The sequence below is a fragment of the Pelobates fuscus genome, chromosome 5, assembly GCF_036172605.1.
Source record: "Pelobates fuscus isolate aPelFus1 chromosome 5, aPelFus1.pri, whole genome shotgun sequence".
NCBI lineage: Eukaryota > Metazoa > Chordata > Amphibia > Anura > Pelobatidae > Pelobates > Pelobates fuscus.
This window is the reverse complement of record NC_086321.1, coordinates 113237461-113263327: the sequence shown is the minus strand read 5'-3', so window position 1 is coordinate 113263327 and position 25867 is coordinate 113237461. Positions and strand designations below refer to the sequence as shown.

Sequence of the window (25867 nt, the reverse complement as noted above, 5' to 3'; positions counted from 1 at the left end):
ATTTGATACACTGCTTACTTCTTGTATCAAATGATTACATTTCAACTCTTCAGATTTCCATATTATGCATTCAATAGAAGTTAAGAGATTTAAAAAAAAGAAAAATCAGAAATTTGACTCTTATTAATATGTGTGATATGTCATTTAATATATTTAATAAATATGTATTCCATACTTCTATATTCCTGTATTCCTTTTATTCTTATCTGCAATACTAAATTATTGAATATGCTCAATTCAGCATGTTTTGTTCTTATACTTTCCATTTTCAGCTGAATATAACACATTGTGCCCGGGAGGAGAAGGATTCAGGCCTAACCCAATTACCATTATATTAGAAGGTGAGCATTTTATAATAGAGATATCTCATATTGCATGGCAGTGTTGTCAAACATTTTGTGGGCACTGATAGACTGGTATTTCAAATATAACTTCCAAACACTTCTGCCAAGATCCATAAAGAGAGATGACTGTCACATAAGTAAAGATTTGTACTGGCACTTAACAATCTAAATGTCATGGGTGTGGATGACACATTGAAATGTGTGTCAGCAATGACAGAAAGTTACTACAGCTCTTTAAAAGACCACTCTAGGCACCCAGACCACTTCAGCTTAATTAAGTGGTCTGGGTGCCTGGTCCCTCTAGGATTAACCCTTTTCAGTTTCAGAGAAACTGCTATGTTTATACTGAGGGTTAATCCAGCCTCCAGATCCTCTAGTGGCTCTAGAGGCGCTTGCGTGCTTCTCACTGTGAAAATCACAGTGAGAAGACACCAGCGTCCGTAGGAAAGCATTGTAAATGCTTTCCTATGCGACCGGCTGAATGCGCGCGTGGCTCCTGCCGCGCATGAGCATTCAGCCGATGACGTCGCGAGGAAGGAGGAGAGGAGGAGGAAAGCTCCCCGCCCAGCGCTGGAGAAAGGTAAGTGTTTAACCCCTTCCTTCCGGCGGGAGGGGGTCCCTGAGGGTGGGGGCACCCTCAGGGCACTATAGTGCCATGAAAACGAGTATGTTTTCCTGGCACTATAGTGGTCCTTTAAGTCCATTGTCTAAGACTGTTCGTAGTTTACATTTTATGATTGGAATATTTTCAACTAACAACAATTGCTTTGTGTAAGTGAAAAACTTTTGTGGTTAGTATTGGAAAGCAAGGAAGACATAAAGAAGAAACTAAGCTCAAATATTCCAATTGTTCCACTAGTGTGCCTGCCTGCTCTGTAAACAATTTTGGTACATTCACTTTTAATGTTTTCTTAAGAGATTCTGCAATATGATGCCAGATGGAACTTACAGTATAAGTTCTTGCGTAAATTGTGTAAAATGTTCTTCAGTTGTCTTCATGATGTAACTTCCTACTCCAGGATCAGACCTAATGCTTTCATTTTCTAGAGTATACTTCTTGGATTTGCAGTAGCAACCCATCACATCTCACCCCAATGTAGCATTTGAGGTTTATTTGTTTGTTTGTTTTTTGTTTTAGCCTATGTGGTCTAAAATGTAATTTTCAAATTTGATTAATCATTTTTGAAAACCACAGACTTATTTAACTTTTTTTTTTTTTTTTAGGAAAGCGGATTTTAAATTATAAAATGGCACAATATTGTGAAACTTTAAATCTGAAATAAAATTAAAACAGTGTGCATTAAATTCTCTTACGTAATTGTTTTATTCTGGGTTTCCACTAAAGGGACACTTTGGTGGACACATCCTTTCATCTAGACTGTAATTTCCCACAAGCGTGGGGCTTCAGCCCATCCTGTGTTTGTTTGTCACATTTTGTACTATCTCCTAATTATATTGTACGTTTGTCTTTTTACTTGTACCAATTGGGCCCATTGACAGCGTTGTGAAATGTGATGGCACTTTATAAATAAATTATAATGATTATAATAATAACCCTTTTGGTTGGCAGTGTAAAAGGTAATGTTTATATTTTGCCAAGAACACACCTCCAGTGGCAATCAGTCTTAAAATGTAATATCTTCGCATTCAGCGCTATCACGCACAGCATGATGATGCAGAACAGTGGTCTTGCTTCTCAAAGAAAAGCTTTGGATACAGTGATTCTCTATGAGGCGATTGCCAACCATGTTCCAAAGATCCTGAGTATTTCTCTACTGGGAAATGTTGGATTGGAATGCAGATTATTAATCATTAGTCATAATGTCGGAGAGAGTCCCATTAACCCCTTAAGGACACATGACATGTGTGACATGTCATGATTCCCTTTTATTCCAGAAGCTTGGTCCTTAAGGGGTTAAGGGAGAAGCAGATGCTTTTCTATAATTTTTCTTTTTTTTTTTTCATATCAAGGAGCAAAGTAAAAACCAGTACATTAAAAAGAAATAACATTATAGTGTCTCTGTAACTGTTAGTAACTTTTTGAATAATGTTATAAAGTACCTTAGAATGTTCCTTTAAATGCGAATATTTTAAGTAATTTTGTAGTGATCTTAAGAGGAAGGTTTTACTGTGATTTGGTAGCATTTTGACCAACAATTTGATCTAATATTTCTTAACAATCAATAATGATCTTTTTAAGGGTACGGTGTGAAGTTTACATTTATTTAGCAATTGTCAACATCGGATATAGTTTTCTATGCAAACATACTAAACTATGATATTGCTGTTTAAACATTTTAGATATCGATGAGTGCCAGGAGTTACCAGGTCTATGTCAAGGTGGTAACTGCATTAACACCTTTGGAAGTTTCCAGTGTGAGTGTCCACAAGGCTATTACCTTAGTGAGGAAACCCGCATCTGTGAAGGTGAGTGGACTTACATCAGAAGAACAAGCATGATTACTTTACATCTTTGTGTTGATAATTTTCAGTTGTTTCCTGTATTGATGTGATTTATTTTTTTTTGTTCTAGATATAGATGAATGTGTTACACATCTGGGAGTCTGTGGACCAGGGACATGTTACAATACATTAGGCAACTACACCTGCATATGCCCTCCAGAATACATGCAAGTTAATGGTGGCCACAACTGCATGGGTATGTATACACTAGCAAAATATGGATAGTATAGGCAGGAATTGTTTAGGTGTAATATTGTTACAAATATTTTTTCCTAAATGATTTCCATTCTCCATTATCCTACCTTTTACTAAAAATTTATGTTAATATATAATGAGTGATAGTTCAGAGCACTAAATATGTGACATCTAGGAATTAACTGATTTAGAATTTAATTTTGTTCATTTTCATTACTTTTTTAATAAAAGGATCTAAAGTAAGCTTTTGACAAATGCTAAAATAGCTAATATGTAGGCATTCATACAAATGGTAAATTTGCTAAAGAATATTGGGAAAACCAGAAAATCAACAGCTTCAACTTGGCTGAGTTGGAGGGGATTTGTTTTTAAAATTGTTGGTATTACTTAAAGAGGCTCTGTCACCTCTTTACACTTTAGAATAATTTCCTAAAGATGATATAATCTGCATGTTGATAGTGTTGGAATTGCATTGTAAGATGTCAAAGTAGAGACAACTCCCAGGGTCGATCTTTTTTCTGGCTCGAGGGTTGCTCATTTTGGAAGAATATTACTCGAGCATAATGTATTGTGGCCAGTCACTTCAAACAGTGTCCGCTGTTTAACATAGTTCTCTGTAGAGCACCTTTCCCCTCATCGTCAGGTATTTAACATGAGGTTACCTAAATAGACGGACAGATCCAACGTACTCCTACATCAGCACAGCATTTCATGCATTTCACACTACATTGTGTAAAACATTGTTGCTACGAAGTACTGAGAATGTGGAGAAATGTAAGTGGGGAGAGGTTTGGAAGATTCACTGATCACTGATCCTTTTAGGTCTAAAATAGTCTTTTCTCCTATCATTATGGTGTTTTCTTAATCCTACTTGCTTCCAGAACATGATTTTCAGTGCCAGGTGTTCAAACTGAACATACAGGGCTGGATTATCCTAGAAGAGTAAGGATTTAATCTGCTTACTCAATAGCTATTTTCTTAAATACTTTAAGTACGGAATCACTATTCAGTAAGTAGAGTAAACACTTCCTCTGCTACCTGAACCAGCCCATAGTCTTTTATCTGATGTCTGTCTAATTGTATAATATAACCATTGGAGCTTATGAGATAGTTGAGGTTCTAGTTCCTTTGTTAAATGAGCAACAGAATAGAGAGGTACTTTCTCATCATTGTATTTTTCATAACAAAAACGTATTAATGTATTGTAGATATGAGAAAGAGTTACTGCTACAGAACGTATAACGGAACATCATGTGATAACGAACTTCCCTTTAACGTAACAAAAAAGATGTGCTGTTGCACATATAACATTGGAAAAGCCTGGAGCAAACCTTGTGAGCCATGCCCAATTCCTGGAACAGGTAAAAGGAATTTGTTATTTTTTTAGTTTATTTTTTTTTCCTGAGAGCTGAAAAATACAATATTTTAAATATGTATATTCACCATTAGTTTCGCTGCTTCCTATTTTTTACTGAATGTTTTTGAAATAAAATATAACATTTATGTACACCTGTCCAAACCTTAACCCTATTAAAGTTTATTAATTTTTTAAAACCAAAACACAATAGTTGTTACAATTGCAAACAGAGCTAGTTGTAGAGTAATAATATGCGAGCATAGCAATGCTTCTTTCAATGTTATATTATTTGGAATTAATTAATTCATGGTTTTAGACCTCTGTTATGATGTATATGTAGACCCATGTTTGTACAGTGGTGCAAAAATAATAAGCCTAACAAATACTACCTTAAAGAAACACTCCAAGCTCTGTAACCGCTACAGTGATCCACGGGTGCCACCAAACAGAGTGTTTCTGGTCCTCTGTTGGAATTAGTGAAGGTATGGAGCAGCACCCAGTGGACTCCAGATAAGAAGTCAAAATGTTCTAAAATAGCAGGAAAGGGCATTGTCTACTTTCATGGGTTTGGTATCATATATTTCACAAATAATTTGGATCATGGCAAAAATTTTGCATTCAATAAGCCCTCATTGAGGCTTAACATTGGCACCAATCTCAGCAGTTGAGATGGAGCTTGAGTGATATTCAAAGATTTACTATTTAAGGATATTTATCAAAGTGTAAAATTATAACAAATGTAAAGTGGTAAATGCGCGGCAAATACCATGGATGGTATTGAAACCAACAGGCACATTCCAATTGTAATTTCTCCTTTTTACATCTTTGCACAGCTTTGCAGAACATAACACTGCAGGAGATGTCATTGAAACTCAGATGTAAATAATTAATTTTTGAACTGCTAGAGGAATTGGCAAAAAAGATGATCACCTCATCCAGTTCACTATCACTATCTATTATCTAATGAGCGCTTCATATCATATACTTCACTTAATTCCATTTTTCTATGCAATTAGAATCCTTACAAAGAATTGATGATGGAAGCAGAATAACTTGTCTCGACAGCATGCTAAGCTGCATATCACAAGATGTACATCATGATGTACATCAAGTTAAGCCATCAATTTTTGGGGGGGATATGCTTTTCAAATTATGTAATATTTTTGCATATACTTTTAAAATGATTTAAAAAAAAAAAAAAAAAAAAAAAATTATAATATTTTAAATATATCAAAATTTTCAAAATATATTTAAAAAAATATGAAATAATTTTAAAAGTATATCCAAAAATATTAAATAATTTGAAAAGCTTATCCAACAATATTAAATTGAGGCCTAAATCATAATCGTAATCTGTGTTGACAGCGCCCTGTTTGGGTAAGTGCTGTATGAGTGAAGAAGGTGGGACAAAGAAGATATATAACTTGTTTACTACTGTGTGTGTGTGTGTATATATATATATATATATATATATATCCAAGAAATACCGGCACTCCAGGAATTCTCAATAATATAAGTTTTCTTTATTCAGTTCAGGACGTCAACGTTTCAGCTCCTCATGGAGCTTTCATCAGGACGTCCTGATGAAAGCTCCATGAGGAGCTGAAACGTTGACGTCCTGAACTGAATAAAGAAAACTTATATTATTGAGAATTCCTGGAGTGCCGGTATTTCTTGGATATATTATTTTTGCTACCAGAGCACCAGGTACCAATCTATTGTTTTGTTGGAGTGCAAGAATTTTTCCCGTTTTTATATATATATATATATATATATATATATATATATATATATATATATAGACGAGAAAGGAGACAGGAGCACTCACTTGGATTTTCAAAAAAATTGTATTTCAATCAATCACCTCCACATCAACGTTTCGACCCTTCAGGGTCTTTATCTTTGATAAAGACCCTGAAGGGTCGAAACGTTGATGTGGAGGTGATTGATTGAAATACAATTTTTTTGAAAATCCAAGTGAGTGCTCCTGTCTCCTTTCTCGTCTATATTTTGCTGGGAAGCACCCGGGTAAAGTCGCATTGTAAACATTGGAGGTTGAGTGCCAGAGTCTGGACAGTTTTATATATATATATATATATATATATATATATATATATATATATATATATATATATATAAAGAGTTTATTCTCCAACTTTAATAGTGGTAAAGTGGTACAATTAAAGAAAATTGAAGTAATTTGTAAGAATGCATTTATTGTTCAGCAACAGGCATTTATACTATTAACCATTATAGCATTCTAGCTCCCCTCTAATTTCCATCCACAGCAATGGAATGTTTTAGTTAATGATCATTATTTCCATTTGGTTAATGTAAACACATATATTGAATTTATTAACATGCCATAGCAATGACTACGTAGTTGGCAATGAAATGGAAGCTGCAGGATGCTCTTGTAATAATCGTTACAAATTGAAACATCTTTCCCCATGGGAATTATATTCTTTGAAAACAAGCTTTACGCAACTTAGATTAAAACACAGGTCTGTAATTATGTTAAACGGTTTTGTAACTAATTGTACTATGTCAGCGGGTAGTAGAGGAATTTTGTCAAAGTTATTTGGTACAGAGAGGAAAAAGCCTGCCAATTTTATGAAGGAAATTTGTCGACTTCTTCCAAGCAAAGCCAGCAAGAGCCTGGAAATATTTTACATGTGAATTGAAGTCAAAACTTATGTTCAATGTCCTAGACACTACTTCATTCTATATGAAGGTTTTAAGAGAAATTTTTTCCAAGGAAAATGTATAATGCAAACAATAGACACTATTCAACGGATAAATAATACCTCACTAACCATAGTTACAAATCCAAACATTTCACTTTATGTAGCAGTCCAGCAATAGCCATCATCCTGGTGACTGATGGGGAGGGATCTTTTCACAAAACTTGCTTTAGAATTGGTAGATGTTAGAAAATTGGGCGAATTTTCAGGAAATTACCATTAACGGATTCCAATCTGTAGACATGTTTGAATTCTCCACCTATGAACTTCAAAGATCGTTTAGTGGAATTACTTCTCTCCAGTTTCTAGATACATGTATTGGAAACCTCCTGCTTGAAACAGAACTAGGAAGAAGTTGGGTATTAATTCACATCTGCAGTGTAAACAAACCTGCAAAACTTAACTATAAGCAACACTCATTCATACCCTGGTCCACGACCTGTGCCTCCACACAGCTAACAGGTTAACCCCATTGTTTCTGGGGGTTCTGCTATTCTGTGAATAGAATCCTAAGTGAGGTTAGGAAACTGGACTTGTACATACTAATAGCTTTGTAATATCTTGTAGATTAATAATATTATGAATTAACAATCTACTGTTGCAAACAGATTGCATGTGCTATTTTATGAGGATATTGGCATTGATGTAATATCTTTGGGTATGTTTATTAAATTATTAAATATTTTTGAATAAGCTTTTCAAATGATTTAAGGTATACATAGTCACAAAACATGTGTTTATAATAAACCAAAGAATATTGATTATATATGTTGTGTTTTCATTGTATGTGACTTTTGTACTTATTCACATTATTTGACTTCAGTGGTATAGCAAATAGCATTATTTCATCATCATCGTCAACAGTCAGTGAAATGTGTATGATTTAGGCCAAGTATAAATGAATTCTGTTAAGTTTTTCTAAGAAATAATAATAATAATAATAATAATAATAAATATTTCCCTTCCCTTAACATCTTAAGGACCAAACTTCTGGAATAAAAGGGAATCATGACATGTGACACATGTCAGGTGTCCTTAAGGGGGTTAAAAAAATAAACAAAATATAACTTTCTGAAATTGATGAAAAACACAAGACACCAATATTCACAACCCTCTATCTATTACCTTGGACTGTTCTGATGGTCTTGTGTAAACCTTCAAACAAACAAACAAAAAAAATAAACAACCCAAAAAACATAGCAGATGAACAACCTGCCATACATGCAAAATAAAGTGAAGATGATTAGGGGGTTCTAGCTGACAAGTGATTGGTCTGGTTATGTGAGATAACAAAACAAGATTTATCTCTGCTAGCCTAGTCATACAAGCTTCAATTTGTTTGTTTTCTGTGTAAGACAATACTTTTTTTTTTAAATCTTTATAATTTCTTAAAACATTTTGTGTATTATTCAAGAGCTTGACGCAAGGACCTACATATGCTTATATGAACATATTCTAAACAAGAAAGCATGTTTCTATTTTATCATGTATAATGCACAGATTAACAATTTGTTGAAACATTAATTTATTATCCTTCCTTTAAAGGTGATTTCAAAAATCTCTGTGGCTCTATCCCTGGATTTACATTTGACATACACACTGGCAAGGCTGTCGGTAAGATGATTATGTTAGAAAATATTTGGTCATTGAAGTTGGCTATGTAACATCAATCCAAGGATGTTTGGTTTATATATAGCATGCTTCTAATGTAAAATATATATTGAAAAAAATAGTAAAATATATCAGTGAAGTATGAGTATTTAAAGATATATCTTCAAATATATTTTAATATTTTACTACTGCTTAAAAGGTAGCAGATGACAGATTGGAATTTACTTATGTGTTGTTGGAGAATATTCCCAACCTACCTTTTTAGGGAGACACAAAATAAAAAAATGAACAGCGCACTATAACACAGTGATAATATACCACAAAATAAAATAATGTAAACATATCACACTCACATTTAAAGGAGTCTGTGAGAAAAATGTGTAATATGTAGGTTATCCCAGTGAGGTATTTTGATAGTAGTTTTTCCTTCAAAGCAAAAATAGAAGAAATGCACCACTTGTGAGCTAACGTAACAATATTTATTAACAACAAAAACATGAAACCTTACATTCATGTTTGCTGGGTGCCATAAAACAAGTCCACACAGGTAGGTTCCAATAGCACAAAGCATTTCAATGCAGGATGATTTTTTTTGTTTTTGCTTTTATTTTTAGGTAGTTTATGTGCTAAAAAATGCATGTGTCTTTCAGTTGTAAATTGCACTAGTGAAATATAATATGAGAAACAACTATAATAAATTCAACCAGATTGAATATAGTGATAAAAATACTGAATAAGAATGAGCCATATCATCATGATGGATTCTGTAGAAAGTGCCAACATATTTCTAATTGCCATAAACAGTTGAGTAAATTAAACAGATATGCCCCCATGTAATGATAGAAAACATATAGCAAAGCAAACAAAACATTTCTTTTTCGGAACATTGACACAGACCGTTTGGGAGTTCCCAGTTTGAGAGAGACGAGGAATGTGTATTTTAGCCCTAAGTGATTTTTTTTTTTTTTTTTTTTGGAAGAGAATAACTTTTAGAGAATGTTTAAGGTTTTGGAAATTTGGAACATAAAATATATATTTTTTCTTAAATATTTTCTACAGGTGAAAATGTTATAATTTGGCATTCACCCTATGTACTGCTATGTGACTGTTAGCAACTGTGTTCTTTATCATTTTTAGACATTGACGAGTGCAAAGAGATCCCTGGTATATGCGCAAATGGTGTTTGCATCAATCAAATTGGCAGCTTCCGCTGTGAATGCCCAACTGGATTCAGCTATAATGACCTGCTGTTGGTCTGTGAAGGTAAAAGGAAACAAAATAGACACCATTTTTAAAAGTACTGTGGTTCAATAGGTTCAATAAATTACATTATTAGTGCGTATGCCAAATTCCAACTTTGGTTTTCAGTAAGTTCTTTACCAATTAAAACAAGGGTTCTTATGGAAACTTGTTCTATTCCGGATGTTTCAGGGTCATTTAGGGATAACTTGAAACAAAATGTGCTTTGTCTAAAGAGTTCTTTCTAAATCTCAGAGCTACGTTATACAAAATATGATTACTACCATTTCCACAAGCACCTATAATTATACTTATAAAGTAGGATTTCTGTTTTTGCCAATGTTTTATTAAAAGATTTATATTTTTACTGCATATTTCACACCGTTCTGGCTGTGACTGTGAATTGTGTCTAAAGTGTTTGTACCCATGTAAAAAAATACCAAATTGTATATTAAAGGATTACTCAAACAACCATAACAACTTTGTATCACTGGAAAGGTCATATTTTGGAGAGTACCTTGCATTGTAACATACAACTGCAGCAATTAGAAAAATGTGACTCTCTATAAAATGACAGAAGAACAAAGAAAACGCAGAGACAAAGAAAGCAGAACAGTATAGTAGCATAACACCAATCCTTAGAAGTGGCGAGATTGGCGAAATGCCTGCAAAAGTAATAATAAACTGGAACAAGCGAGGTCAAGGGAGAATATAGAATCAACAACGAGAGTAGATAAACCAAGGTCAGGATTAAGAAAAACAGCAGACTTAGATTGTAACCTAAAAGTTAAAAAAAAAGTTCTATATAAATACTGTATAAATCCACTCTCACGTAACTAATGCCCATAACAAGGCACAGACAAGAGCATCGTCTGGGCTTAAATAGTGATAAACAAAAGCTTATATGCTAGCTTTAATGAAGAAATAGCACAAGGTGCAAGAACACAGTTCCTGGAATGACACAACTACTGTGTTATATGAACCAAAGAAGTGACAGGTAGTGATGCAGTCTACATAATGCATGACACCAAATTGACACATGGCATCTAGTGATGGCGCGAACATAAAATTTTCTGTTCACGAACGGCGAACGCAAACTTCTGCAAATGTTCGCGAACGGGTGAACCGGGCGACCCGCCATAGACTTCAATAGGCAGGCGAATTTTAAAACCCGCAGGGACTCTTTCTGGCCACAATAGTGATGGAAAAGTTGTTTCAAGGGGACTAACACCTGGACTGTGGCATGCCGGAGAAGGATCCATGGCAAAACTCCCATGGAAAATTACATAGTTGATGCAGAGTCTGGTTTTAATCCATAAAGGGCATAAATCACCTAACATTCCTAAATTGTTTGGAATAACGTGCTTTAAAACATCAGGTATGATGTTGTATTGATCAGGTAGTGAAAGGGTTACGCCCGCTTCACAGTGACAGACCAAACTCCCCGTTTAACGCACCGCAAACAACCGCAAACAGTACATTTGCACAACCGCAAACTCCCCATTTGCACAAGGTTGGATACCAAGCTAGCCATGTCCCATTCCTTGTCCTCACTGATGTCATTGAAGGTCTCTTCCTCCACCCAGCCACGTACAACACCAAGGGTCCCCGAAAGGTGACAACAAGCCCCCTGTATTTTTTTTTTAAATGTACACTACTGTTACACCAGATATGAGTTGCACTGGTGTGACACTGTGCCCTGGCAGGCCCTGAAACGCACACGTGTGAAGGAAACTGACTGCTATTATTTCACAGTCAAATTTCTAGGTTTTTTTTTTTTTTAATGTACACTACTGTTACACCAGATATGAGTTGCACTGGTGTGACACTGTGCCCTGGCAGGCCCTGAAATGCACACATGTGAAGGAAACTGACTGCTATTATATTACAGTCAAAAAAGTTTTTTTTTTTTTTTAAATGCAAGCTATTGTGACACCAGATATGAGTGGTGGCACTGGGCAAGTGGGCACAGTATACGCTGTGAGCCTGACACACACGCTGGCAGGCAGGCAACTGCAAATAGATTACACAGGAAAAAAAATGCAGACTGATGTCCTAGCCCTAAAAAGGGCTTTTTGGGGTGATGTCCTTACAGCAGAGATCAGATGAGTCCTTCAGGACTGTAGTGGACACTGAATACACTAGCCTAGCTATCGATTTCTCTATTAAGTTAGCAGCAGCTACACTGTCCCTCCTCTCACTAAGAATGCAGCTTCCGGGGGGCGGGGCCTAGCTGTCATGGAGGAAAGATGTGTGAGCTCCCTCTATATCTCACTTTAAGCAGCTATCAACAAGCGAATTTCACCCCAGAAGGGGATATCCCAGCAATGTTGCTCCTACCTGACTGACCCGACATGCTTAATAGCGGTCAGCAACTCGACAGAGTCTTACTTACCACCGCGTTGCAAGTGTGGCCTGGTGCTCACCGGGCGGAAGAGGCGGACAATCTCCCGATCCTGGGATGACCAGGAGCAGCTACTTCCCGGCAAGAGCTCCGTTACCCCCCCCCTCGGACCGGTGGGGGTTATCCCGGTCCACCCCTGAGAAGCTGTCTGGAGCTAATGGATGCACAGAGCACAGCCGCCCAGGCTGACATACTCATCTGCGACTCTCCCAATATGGCGGCAGCCGCGTGTCCTCCTGGTACCAGCAAAGCATGGCAGGATATTGAGTCTAAGCTGGACAGACTCTTTAATCAATTTTGGAAGCAAATAACAAGCAGGAAGCCCCAACAAGCTCCACCACAGCCCCAACAAGCTCCACCACAGCTAAGCGAAGCAGTCCCCATTACAATTCCCCAACGCAAAAGGTGTCGAAGACGGGACCGGAGGCACAAACAGAAATGCAGTGCCTGCCCACGTCAAGCACTCGCCCCCACCTTAAGCCACCACAATCCCGCACCGAGCGTGAAGCACCACCGGGACAGATCTGACCACCCGACAAAACAAGCTTCCACCACCTCAAGCCGCGAACCCGGCACTCAGCCAGAGACTTGCCTTTGTTGTTCCAGGTATCAGGGACTTCCAGGGTCTGCACCTGGCACCCAGAAGGGATCGGATGAGCACAAGCAGTAAACAGCAGCCTGCCAAGCATGTCCCACTATAGCCGATCCTCCACACCATGCCTTTGATCACATGAACTGCTCTCTGCACATTAACTAATCGTAAAGTAGCAAGCGTTTAAACGTGTCATTATTTCACCTCCTAAAGAGTTTATTGTCGTAGTTCCTTACATGCCTTTACCTTAACCGTTCATGTATTATGTTATTCACTAGTCTCATCTCATGGGGCGACTCACACTTGATTTATAACTAGTGGTGGAGCTGCTGATATAAATACACAGTTGATAACGTGCAAGCTACACCCTAAACATGACAGCCATCTTTCACAACAATGTACTACTATATACTCATAACCTCAGTGCAACTAGCCATGATATACGCACATTCAGCCTAGCATGCTCAAATATAACACACTTCTGTCTAAAAAAATAAATACAAAAAAATACAAAAAAAATAAGAAAAAAAAGAATGCAGCTTCCGAATGAATCTAAAATGGATGCTGTCCAGGAGGTGGGAGGGTCTGGGAGGGAGGGTCTGCTGCTGATTGGCTGGAATGTGTCTGCTGACTGTGAGGTACAGGGTCAAAGTTTACTCAATGATGACGAATAGGGGGCGGACCGAACATCGCATATGTTCGCCGTCCGTGGCGATTGCGAACAAGCTATGTTCGCCAGGAACTATTCACCAGCGAACCACTAATGGCATCACAGCATGGGCCGAACCAGAGTCGGGAAGAAGCAGAAGTTATAGCTAATGTGGGAGAGATAAACATTTATCCCACAAACACCTGTGGGACAGGGGCTTATTTTTTTTATAATTTTTTTTTTATAAGGGTTTACATTTGAGGCTATAAAGCCTACTTTGGGATCTGCTCATTGGAAAAATGTAATGGGGCCAATATATAAATACTATTTGAAATTACCTCCACAAACGTTCATTGATTTTAAAAGTAAGTAGCCAAGGGTATGGCACAAGAGACATGTCATGCAACAGTATATAGCTCTGCCATAATTGTGGTAATACATTTTTATGTATTTTTCACACACATACAAAGTATCATGTACACCGCGTTTGTACAATAAAATAATTAGAGTCTCGGAAAAGTGACACAGGCGGCATTCACAAGAGATGATTTGAACTAAATATGTTGTTTTTGTTAAAGTATAAGCAACAACCTTATTGTATTTTGGTGTAAGCATAAATTATATGTGTGCAATAACCAAAAAATATTTTTTAACATTTCAGACATTGATGAGTGCAACAGTGGGGATTATTTTTGCCAGAGAAATGCTGATTGTATCAACAGCCCCGGTACTTATCGCTGTGAATGTTCTGCTGGCTTCAAGCTTTTACCAAATGGTGCTTGCATAGGTAAGAGGCAACTGGACATATTCCATGATTTAATAAAGTATTCGTGTCAGTGTTTTATTTAATGTGTAATATTACATTTATCTTTATTTTACACTTTATTCTATAAAAAAAAGCACTGATGTCTAAATCTTAAGTAAAAATAAAAAATAAAATAAAAGATTCAATGGAATAATGTATACATACAGATGTAGAATTTCATTCTACCTTAAAAAAAAGTTCCCTAGAAAACATGTGGCTTATGTTACCCTTTAAAAATACTAGCATTTGCTGAGACATTAAAATCTAGGAATAGCATCTTTATTATCAAATGAACTAGAAAAGTTATAGTTCAATGATAACATTACTAGATTAGTTAAAGCTCCAGCAATTGATTTTGGAATATTTGGGAACATTGGTACTACATATTAATAACATTCTTCCTTTCTTAGTCTCAAGAATAATGTTTGCTTTACTTTACTTGTTTCCTTATCTCAGTCGAGATAGTTAATTCCCCATGACTGACAAAATTATCTTTGGTTTCCCATATTCCATTTAACAAAGCTCTGTTAATCGCTTCTAGTGCAAGAAAGCAAATATATATATATATATATATATATTTGTTAACTGGAATTCAGAAAATCAAAGTTCATTTTGTCATTTATGGGGAATTAGGCATCCCGACTGCGTTATATTTTATATATATATATAGTACAAGTGTGCGATATATTATTTCATTGTTTAAGGAACAAAGGCTCAATTAACTATAATTTTAAAAAATGCGTACCTAAATGTACTCAGTCCGGATGATTATCCCCCAGAGGGAAACACATCTGCAGGTTGAAAGTGTTGCTTCTTGTACCTTTATAAACTTCAATCCATCCCAGCCAGTTAATTGTTCTATGTGATTAGCAATTTCTGATTCATCAAAAAGTAACTTAGACAGGGATTAAGTGAGTGTTTAAAAAAACAATTCTTTCTAGATGTTTTTTTATGATGGATAAGTGATCACCGTATACAGTATAAGGCTACACGGGTACCCTCTGGAAATGATTAATGGCTACACCGTGTTACAGTGTTTGTTTACATAAGTTTTGTGCATTGTTTGCTTTGCAGATCGCAATGAATGTCTTGAGATTCCAAATGTTTGCAGCCATGGTACATGTGAGGACACAGAAGGAAGTTACCGGTGTATATGCAACAATGGATTCAAAGCATCACCAGACCGGACTATGTGCATGGGTACACATTGATTATCTATTAAATTTGTAAACTATTGGTGGGTCAGAGACCCCTTTTCCCTCTGTTCTTATTGAAGGTGATTTCATAAGAATGGGAGCAGAGTCAAGCACAATAGAGTCAAATTTATTTTCAAGTGACTGTGGGCAGACCTAAACTACTCTGTGTGCCCAGAAAATTAGGAAATATTCTGGAAGATTATCAAAGAGGTGTCAGACCTAGAATCTCAAGGCTAAACGTGCAGGCAAAATTTTGTAGAACACAAGAATAAACGTTTGTTCTACCCATAAAAAAAAGAACATGCACAAAGCATTGTGCTTCAATATGACAAACCGGTGGAATTTCCTGCAAAGATGAGAATGGATTAGTTACTTTATTAATATATAATGAATATAAACTATATATTTACCGAATCCAATCTGTCTCTTTACCATATTGCTTAAACTATCAAGTTTATTCTACTTAATTTCATACAGCAATTTTTCTAAATAGATTTGTTGCTAATTTAAGGTTTACATAAATAAAGGCAGGTGAGATTTGTTTGATAGATTTTTTCATAAGTCTAAAAAAAAAGATAAAAATAAATCCAAAAAGAAAACAAAATGTAAATAACACATTCAGTAAGTTACTTCTTTTTTGGAAAATAAACAACCCCCCAAAAATTGTTCTGAAACCAATGTCTTTACACCTACAAAGTGTTAACAAGTACAGGTACAACATACAGTGTATTGCAAACACAAGATGCAAAACAGTCAGTGCCGGATTAAGAGCCCATTGGACCTAGTGCTGACAATTATGATGGGCGTAATTACAGAATCTTATCGACAGTAAACACTAAAACAGTTACCTCCCAAGAGTCATGTATCTGGTGGAGGTAGAGCTGGAGGGAAACTCACAGGATATAGCTATAAGAAAACACATACCCTATGCTAATCTCCTGCTTTCAACTTTCAAGTAAACCCATACCCCCTAACAGCAGTGTCCGGTGAAGCAGGATTTCGGTGGGCGGGCTAGAAGGGTGTGCCAAAGATGAGAATCACATAACCAGAACCGCCTAAAAGGACAAACATGCCCCAAAAGAGGGCGTGTCTGCACGAAGAATTAGATGATCAGCCTGGCGTGAATGCCAATCATGCAGGATGGCCAACCAAGGGCACTCTGTGCAGACAGCACACTGAGCTTGACAAAAATGCATCCAATGATGCACTAGCTCTATGCTTTTCAAGGACTGTCCCATAGCACTCGCTGGCCCACTCCTCTCCTAACCTTCTTACTAACAGGCAGAAGTTCCTGTTATATAGTCTGGGAATCAGAAAATGTGTATGTAGTGAGTGTAGAAGAAAGGGAACATGCCACAGTTAGACTGAAGCAGCAAGAGCATTTGCCTAGTGTGCAAAGTCATCTTTACCTTAACTAATTTCATTGTCAACCAGTCCACAACAGTTTTGTTCCCGTACATCTCTCTTAAGTTTCCATACTTAAGCAAGAGCATATGAAGAGCAGCAAAATAAAAAAGTTATTATTATTTTTTATTTTATTTTTTTAAACAATGGGCCTATTCCACAGGCATGGGCCTGGAGCTGCAGCTCCATCAGCCCCTATGTTAATCCGGCCCTGAAAACAGTAAATTTGGACATCAATCGCTGTTTGAGTGTTGCTGAAAAACAAATGCATAAATGTAATTCATAATATTTTACCAAACACATGACTGTTGTTTGTTACAAGTCAGTACTTTATACCAGTTTGCTTTGCTGTAAACGTGATGCAATTCAATAAAACATAAACATTTAGACATGCTGGGGGCATAAAAGGTGCTTGAGATCCATATCTGTCTTGCTTCTTGGACTGTTTTGTTTAAAGGAATGGTGATGTCATTAGAGAATGTAAAACAATTTAAATGCACAACTAAGATATCACATACAGCTCTAAACCCATGAGTATATTAAAAGTCATCCAAGCAGTGTTGGTTTTTCAATTTACCCATGGAATGTTGGCTGTTAGATACAGTGTTTGACTGCAAAGTCTATAAAGCTCAGGGAGATGGCAGCCGGAGAAATGTACGGTTGTCAACTGACTGAACGTAACCACAGCTGGAAGAACGTTTACCCCTGTTTCATGTCTATGTTTTTCTCAGATATTGATGAATGCGAGAGACAGCCGTGTGGGAATGGAACCTGTAAAAACACAGTGGGATCGTATAACTGTCTCTGCTACCCAGGGTTTGAGCTCACTCCTAATAATGACTGCATGGGTAAGCTTTCTGTGTGGTGGCTGTTATTGGCAAAGTAAGAAATGTTCTGCTTGAATCTTCACCACAACACAGTATTTATACTTATACTTCCCATGTTGGTGTATCAACGGTACTGAAGTATTTTTAGGGAGTTACAATAGGGACGAATTGATGTATTCACTAAAAACTAAGCTTGACTGAGAGGATCTTGTATGTACGTAGTGGGGAATCGCGATGCAGTATAATAACATAAACCAACCCAATTCACCCAAATAATGACAGACAACATAGTATGGATGAAACGGGCCACAGCATTTTTTAAAATATATGATAATTACTGTATAACACATCCATATTTTATTTTAATATTCTCTTTTCTTTGATATAACCAAAATGTCAAAATAAAGAACCATAACATTAAACTTAACACATAGTGTCATACAGTGAAACCCAACCGTCCTTGCCAATAAACTGACCATGCGCCTATGTACCACTTCCTCTCACCTCCCCCCTCGGCATAAAATCCTTTTTCTTCCAATGCTTACCACCAGCCGACCTTTTCCACACTCGGTGGCCACGGCATAACAGGTAGCCTAAGGTTAACCCTTTAAAGCAGGGGAGGTTGAGACCTGAAAACTTGTTTACTTCATTCCACATAATTAACATAACCATCTCAAACTTAATTGGCAAGGACATACCCGCAGGTAGCTGTGACGAAACAAACCCATGGGGCGGGCGCTAAGCTGTTTGCTGGCCCGAATCCCAAGTGGCACTGAGGTAAGACCACCCCCCACTAAATTCACACACCACATAATCCCACCCACACATACCTACACAACCAATCACACGCATCTATCCCCACACTCGCACATGTGCCCTTGTCCGCTTAGCTGCGCTATCTGCCCAGGGCCTGTACTGTGATAATTTCTGAATGAGAACCAAAACTGATCAACTTGCCAGATGCCCTCTGTGAGGGTTATGTGGCTAGCTGAGGTATGCTTAGTTTCTTACCAATTCAGCTAGTAAACCATGTTTGAAGATTGAACCTCAAGGGTAGAGAGACTGAGGAACTGAGCTCAGTTGAAAACATTAGAGTTGACCAAGCTACACTGTCCTAAAAAAAATGTACTTGCCCCTTGAATTTAAGACATAAATCTCTATATCTAATATTCTAAATTTGGTAAATGAACCAAATTAGCAACGCCTAAAATAGATAAAATCAATTATTCCAACCCAATGAAGCTCATTATTACTTATGTACAGATATAGATGACTAGGTTTATAATCTAGTTATTACTAATGAATTCTTGTATGTGGCCGCTGAGAGTATTTCAAATTTGTTTACTTTTCGGCTTGATGAAGAAATTTATGAAAATTGTGCTAATACACAATGAATTAGTCAAGGGCCCACTATTTAGCATGCTTAAGAAATAAGTGTATAATAATAAATGTAGATAAAGCATCCTTCTAACTGACACATTTATGTTTTTAGATATTGATGAATGCAGCTCCTTCTTTGGTCAGGTATGCAGGAACGGACAGTGTTTTAATGAAATTGGTAATTTCATTTGCTTATGTAATGAAGGATATGAACTCACCTCAGATTTCAAAAACTGTATTGGTAAGTGTAACAAGAAAAACCCTTTCTAACATACTTTAATTGGGCACCCACATTGCCATAATTGCAAGAATGCATTTGATAGCCCATCACCCAAAACAAATCATTCAGACACACAAAATTAAGTCCTGCACTCAAACTACTCATATTTGTGTGTTTGTATTTGTTTCTGTATTACATGGTGATTTCACAGTACTGACACGACAAACCAGTCCATGTGCTCCCTATTAAGGGAATAATTATAATACGTGTGTACGGGTTAAAAAAAATACCCCTCTTTGTCTCATTGAAGATTTTGCCTTTTAGCTGAAAGCAGCAACGTGAATTGTCAGTGTTGGGCACACCTTAGAGGTTTGCCTTGACAGGGCAGGTGAGCTTGCACTTTAATGGCCTTTGGTGTGGTAGTAAAAACCTCCTGTTATTTAAATGTGCAGAGGGATTTGGGATAGTACCCATGTAACCTTTCGCCCGCCCCCCTTTGCTCTATGTATTTCTATGTGTACAAAAAATGTATTTTTAGATTGGTGACAGATGCAAGTCCTCCACTTCTGAAAGGAAAAGGTCAAACAGGAAACATACAGCTATACATTTCCCAGAATCCCATTCACAGCATGTGTATGTGCTTTCTCAATTCACTTGAATAAGAAATGACTAGAAATTACTCACCATATATCTGAATGATGGTATACCATCCTCATATGCATTGAGTAGGGAGACCGTGGACTCTTTGGATGATATTATAACCTTTAATCGTAGCATATACCCAAATGCAAGGAATTGTGGGATGCTGATTGCATCATCTGGAGGAGGGGCAGCAGCGTACACAACTCCTCCATTTACTCCAGGGTGCCATACTGTGCATAGAATCAAACAGCAAATTGTAGACGTCATGTCCACATTAAAATTGTTACATGTTATACTTTGGGGTCGTTAAGTTTCTTTAAACCATATTCTGTATGTCATGTTGTCTTATGTGACCACATTCCTAAAAGCCTAAATAAAGCACATATGAGGCTTAAAGAAAAGTAGGTGTAGGTTGTCCTATTTCCTGTCTAACCCCAACCATAATATATTTAGGGTGTCTGTATTATTGTGGTCAACTGAGGCTACTGTGTGAATCCAATCACTGGAGTTCTGGGCACCCTTAATAAGAGTCGGATTTGCCCTGCGTTTCAGCCCGTGTGCTGGAAAATCTGCTAGATAGCGTTCCACCAATATAAAAAACTATTACTACTATATATACGGCAGTTACATTTCCTGAAGCTCCTTACAGCTACATAAAAAACACATTCTTAGATGCCGTGTTTATTGTCATTAATAGTAACTTTGTAGAGGCAGATGCAGACTTAAACACATGGAAAAACATTTATTGTATAGCAATAACCTGCAGTGAATGGCTCAACATTTCGCAGTTATACGGAAACAATTGAGCAATCAATGGGAACATAATGTGCTTGTCTTTGAATTAAAGTACTTCCTTATATAAAATGTGTTTTCAAATCGCAATGTGTGCAACCTTGCAAATATCACATGCAACTGTACAAATTCCCGTATAATCAGAGTGAATTACAGTAACAGATTGAATTCATTCAAATAACATAACAGGACCAAGCTAGGATGAAGTTCATCTGTGTCTCACTGCAAAATAGAGTTAACTATAATTCCACTCCACCTTGTCAGCAAATTTTGGTTTTGGTTTGCCTTTTGTTATATAATTGGACTGACTCTTGTTTTCACAGAGCTGTGTATAAAGTAGATTTTCTTGTTGATTAATTTTTTTTAAAATCTTTTTAAATGGGATGTGTCCGGTATATAGCTCCTAAAAATAACAAACTATTTCTCTTAAAAATATGTACTCTCTTTTGGCAGTTTCAGAGGTTTATCTCTGGGATTCTGTTCTGAAAGGTTTGAAAAGAAAAATGGTCACCTTCATCTTGTCGAGGGACTTGACATTAGTTTACTTTAATTAGATTTTTTTTAATTGGTGACCATGATTTGAAATGAACCTGCATTCAGATTGACTTAAAAGGTTTCTCCTTTTTTTTTTTTTTTTTTCTATCAGAGAATAATTCCCTGTTGGCATTATTCATCACGGCATCCCCCTCCACCAAAAGAATTATGGGAAAGTTTTCTAAATTAAAGGAACACTATAGGGTCAGGAACACAAACATTTATTTCTGATCCTATAGTGTTTATTCCACCATTTATGTGGCTTGCCCTCCTTAGCCCTCTTAGAAAATGTTAAAAATCACCTTTTTTCCAGTGCCGCGCAGTTCCGAAGATTCTGGCCCCGCCAAATCCGCCTCCTTGATGACATTATCAGTACTTCTGATTGGCTGAAATTGGCAAGGAGGCGGGATGGGGTGAGGTCAAACACTGTTCTGGCCAATCAGCATCTCCTCATAGAGATGCATTGAATCAACAAGGAAAATTCAGAGTCTCTATGCAGAGCATGAAAACTCTGAATGGCAGTGCTGCCTACTGTGCTGCACTGCCCCAGGAAGCACTTCCAGTAGCCATCTGAGGAGTGGCCACTTGGAGGTGTCCCCAGGGGACCATGTAAACACTGCCTTTTTTGCATGAAAATGCCTGAAGGCAATGATTACGCTCACCAGAACAACTACATTAAGCTGTAGTTGTTCCGGTAACTATTGTGTCACTTTTTTTTAAAACTTGTTTTAGTACAGCACCAGGCAAAGCTTCCAGCTTGGCTTGCCCTGTCTGATGTCACGGAAGCCGTGCAAAAGTCCAATCAAAGGCTTCTCATAAAGAATGAGACTAAAGTCTATCAAGTTCTACCTTGAAACACATTATTTTATGCTGTTGATCCAAAAGAAGGCAAAAAAACAGATTGTAGCCATTTCAAATTAGGCCACAAAATAGGAAACTTTTCTTTCTTCATAAGCAACATAAAAACATAATTGGAAAAGGCTACAATTTGGGGGAAGGGCTTTACATTCTTTTGGATCAACAGCATAACATTTTGTGTTTTAAAGTTAATCTTGATGGGCTTTAGTCTTTTTCCTACTTGATTACTATGTAACTATGTGACTAAAAGGCAGGGAATCTAGCAGCAGTAAAATTAACACCAAGCAAATCGCAAAGCATTTACATCAAGCATGTGAAACATGCGGCCCACAGTGAATATATTTGTGGCCCGTCTGCCCTGGGGCCACTTTCAGCTGTGGTTCAACCAGCAAGACAGGAAAAATATTTCCTGATTCTTGCTCTCCCAGCCACAAGAGGGCAGAGTGGCTGTGTGTCTGCTGAGCAGAGCAGAGCAGCCACTCCCCTTCCCTCCTGCTCGCAGTGCCAGTGGAGAGTCTGTCCTGCTTCAGTAGGGCTGGAGCTGGAACTGCAGGATGGACAGCAAATTGTAAGGTAGGAGAAGAGGGGCTTGGGGGAAGGGGGACAGTGTATTAATTTGAGGGAGGGGCACTGTATTAATTTGAGGGAGGGTAAGGGCACTGTATTAACTTGGGGGAGGGAGGGGCCCAGTGTATTAATTTGAGGGAGGGAGGGGGCACTGTATTAATTTGAGGGAGGGGGCACTGTATTAATTTGAGGGCGGGGGCCAGTGTATTAATTTGAGTGAGGGAGGGCAGTGTATTAGAGTGGTGGGAGGCAGTGTGTTAAATTGGCAGGAGGGAGGACAGTGTATTAAAATAGAGTGGTGGGAGTGGGGGCAGTCTATTCAATTAGAGTGTAGAGGGAGGAGGGGCAGTGTATTAGATTAAGGGGCAATGTATTAGATTGGGTGAAGGAGGCAGTGTATGGTGGAGTGGATGAGTGGAGGGAGGAAGGGCAGTGTCTTGTATTTGGGGGCTATGTATTGGATTTGTGGGCAGTGTTTTAGAATGGGGAGAGGGAATTGTATTGGATTTGTGGGCAGTGTATTAGAGTGGGAGGAGGGGCAGTGTTGTAGATTGGGTCTGCATGGAGGCACTGAATTCTCCCCATGGAGATGCTGTTTGGCCGCGCAGCTTTTTGCACACATGCACAATAGCCTCCCAATGCTTTCCTATGGGAAAGCATGGGATTGGCTGAGATCATCAAGTTTGATGATCACCATTTCAGTTCCATTACCAAACGTTTCTTAATATGTCAAGGTAGTTGGACTGAAATGTTGTTGATATGCAAATGCATTTCTTAAAATAAATGCACTTTTTTGTTTATTTTGAAGCCCTACTAGTGTGAGGATGTCCAGTGTCAGTTAGGCAACTTTTTTTTATACTGTACTTTTCTAAATAAACCTATGTTTCTATGGAAACTGAAGCTTTTGTTTCTTTGCGGCCCACATAAATGCAAACCTTGTTTATTTGTCCCGTCTTAGCCTTTGAGTTTGACATACTTGCTTTCCATACATACTTGAGAATGCCTCAATGTGAGACTTTAATTACAATGCTTACAAGGCGGTTATATGAAGAAGGCATTATTGATTCTCTAACGTGTTCAGTTTCCAAAAAAACTAGATTGAAGTGCACCTTTGTGCTCGTTAATATATTTATTTACAAAATGTGTTCATTGGGAAATACACTTAAAATATTTTTTTTTATATCTTATGTTCAGTCTTTCCTGCACTTAATTCATATAGTGTATATTTGGAGACAATCTGAATGTTTCTGTTATTGCATGTTTTATGTCAAGTGTAGGGCTGGGGATATTAAAATGTGTTTCAAATGGTGATCTTTGTGTTTCTGCCTTTTCAAAGACATTAATGAGTGTGAGACGTATCCCGGCACATGCTCTCCTGGTACATGTCAGAACTTGGAAGGCTCTTTCAGATGCATATGCCCCCCAGGATATGAGGTCAAAAGGGAACAATGTATAGGTAAGATCATGTACATAATTCTTGAATAACACCCACTGTTCATGTTTTCTGTGTTTTATTACTTCATTATTTTCTCTAACATTTGCTTTGTTCCTGCATGCAGATAATTGCAACACAGAACATTCGTATAAGTTAACAGTGATAGTCTTATGAATATGGAGCAGAAATTTGAAATGTGTCACATCGAATGGTTAGCTAGTGACATTTCCTATATGGTTTAGATACTGCTTCGTTGTTTGTTAGAATTTCATCGAATATACATATTTAATGTAGTGCTTTTTTTTGCATGTTGTATTATAAAACCATATATAAAATATGCACATTTTTGAAGTCATACCAATGCATCAGGGTATCCAACTGATCAAAATAATTTTATTGGCGTAAATAGCTTGTGGAAAACAAAAATATGTTGTAATATGACATGTGTATCATGTATAATCTATAATTTTAGTAAATTGAGTTTGATATCTATTTAATTACTGGTTCTTAAAGATAATTGAACGGAAATGAGTGCACTTGGGTTAATGAAAAACAGAAGGTGGAATTTCTTTAATTTGAAAGTTTTTAGTTTATAGTTGGCATGTGTAGAATATGATAGCATCAATATAATAAACAGAATATTGAACTTTTAATAGGGTACCGTATTGTGCACGACATCAGCTTATTGACTCATTCTTAAAATGTATAACTAAATTGTCTCCCCCTTAGTAAAAATTTTTAAGGATTCCTACAAAAAAATAAAAAATCTTTATAGGGTAATGTATTCCTGTTTGATTTGTCACTTGTATGAAATATACCACGCTTCCCATGATAGTATATTACACATTGCCTTCTATAACCAAGGGCCGGTATCAGCAATACCAGTGTCATCTAGTAATACTGTATATTATATAGTCTATATGTTACTAGTACAGATAATGCTTATATCATTTAAATTCATGTCACTATAAAACCACCCCAACACTTCTTGTCTTCTAAAATGCGGCTGATTTATATAATGCAAAACCTCAGTAACACAACATGCATTCTTCTGTCTTCATGTGTGAGATTATCAAAGCAAGCTTGTGTGTGGCCATAGAGTACAAAATATCAGCTGCTCTTTTCACGTTGACCATTGCTGTTTGATATTTAAAGACACGTTCTCAGCTCAGGATATATATAAAAAAATATTTATTTTATAAAAATAAGATTTAACCTTAACAACAAGGTTAATGTCAAGCATTCAAAAAGTATTGTTACTGCAAATGGCAGTTTAAAAGAAACCAAAATTGTGTCTTTTTTATTTTATTTTATTTTTTATTTTAACTAATCTTTTGTACATGTGTCAAGAGACAGACGGTCTACTCCTTGTCAGTGTCTGCAAGACTGTAATGCTTGGCTCGTTTTATATTAAAAGGCTATTAGTGGTGTCTGTCTGCTGTTTGAAAACTGTAAAAAGTGTAAGATCTTTTTTGTTTGAAGGATTTTAAGACTTTTCAGCTTGGAAGAGCAATGGATATTAGGAGACAGTTTAAATACATTCATATTCTGAATTACACTGAGCGAACATTAATAGTTTGCTATTACATTACACGCTAATTTATTTAGA

At 36.9% G+C, this 25867-nt stretch overlaps 1 protein-coding gene across 1 annotated transcript in view; it reads left to right on the top strand.

Moving 5' to 3' along the window:
• Nucleotides 1-25867, top strand: part of FBN2 (fibrillin 2) — a 234011-nt gene that overhangs the window by 176036 nt on the left and 32108 nt on the right. The window contains exons 38-48 of the mRNA XM_063454155.1: nt 273-341; nt 2646-2771; nt 2878-3003; nt 4211-4363; nt 8649-8717; nt 9852-9977; nt 14260-14385; nt 15478-15603; nt 17735-17851; nt 19323-19451; nt 24160-24279. Coding sequence (XP_063310225.1) covers nt 273-341; nt 2646-2771; nt 2878-3003; nt 4211-4363; nt 8649-8717; nt 9852-9977; nt 14260-14385; nt 15478-15603; nt 17735-17851; nt 19323-19451; nt 24160-24279 — 1287 coding nt within the window. The remainder of the gene's footprint in view (nt 1-272; nt 342-2645; nt 2772-2877; nt 3004-4210; nt 4364-8648; nt 8718-9851; nt 9978-14259; nt 14386-15477; nt 15604-17734; nt 17852-19322; nt 19452-24159; nt 24280-25867) is intronic.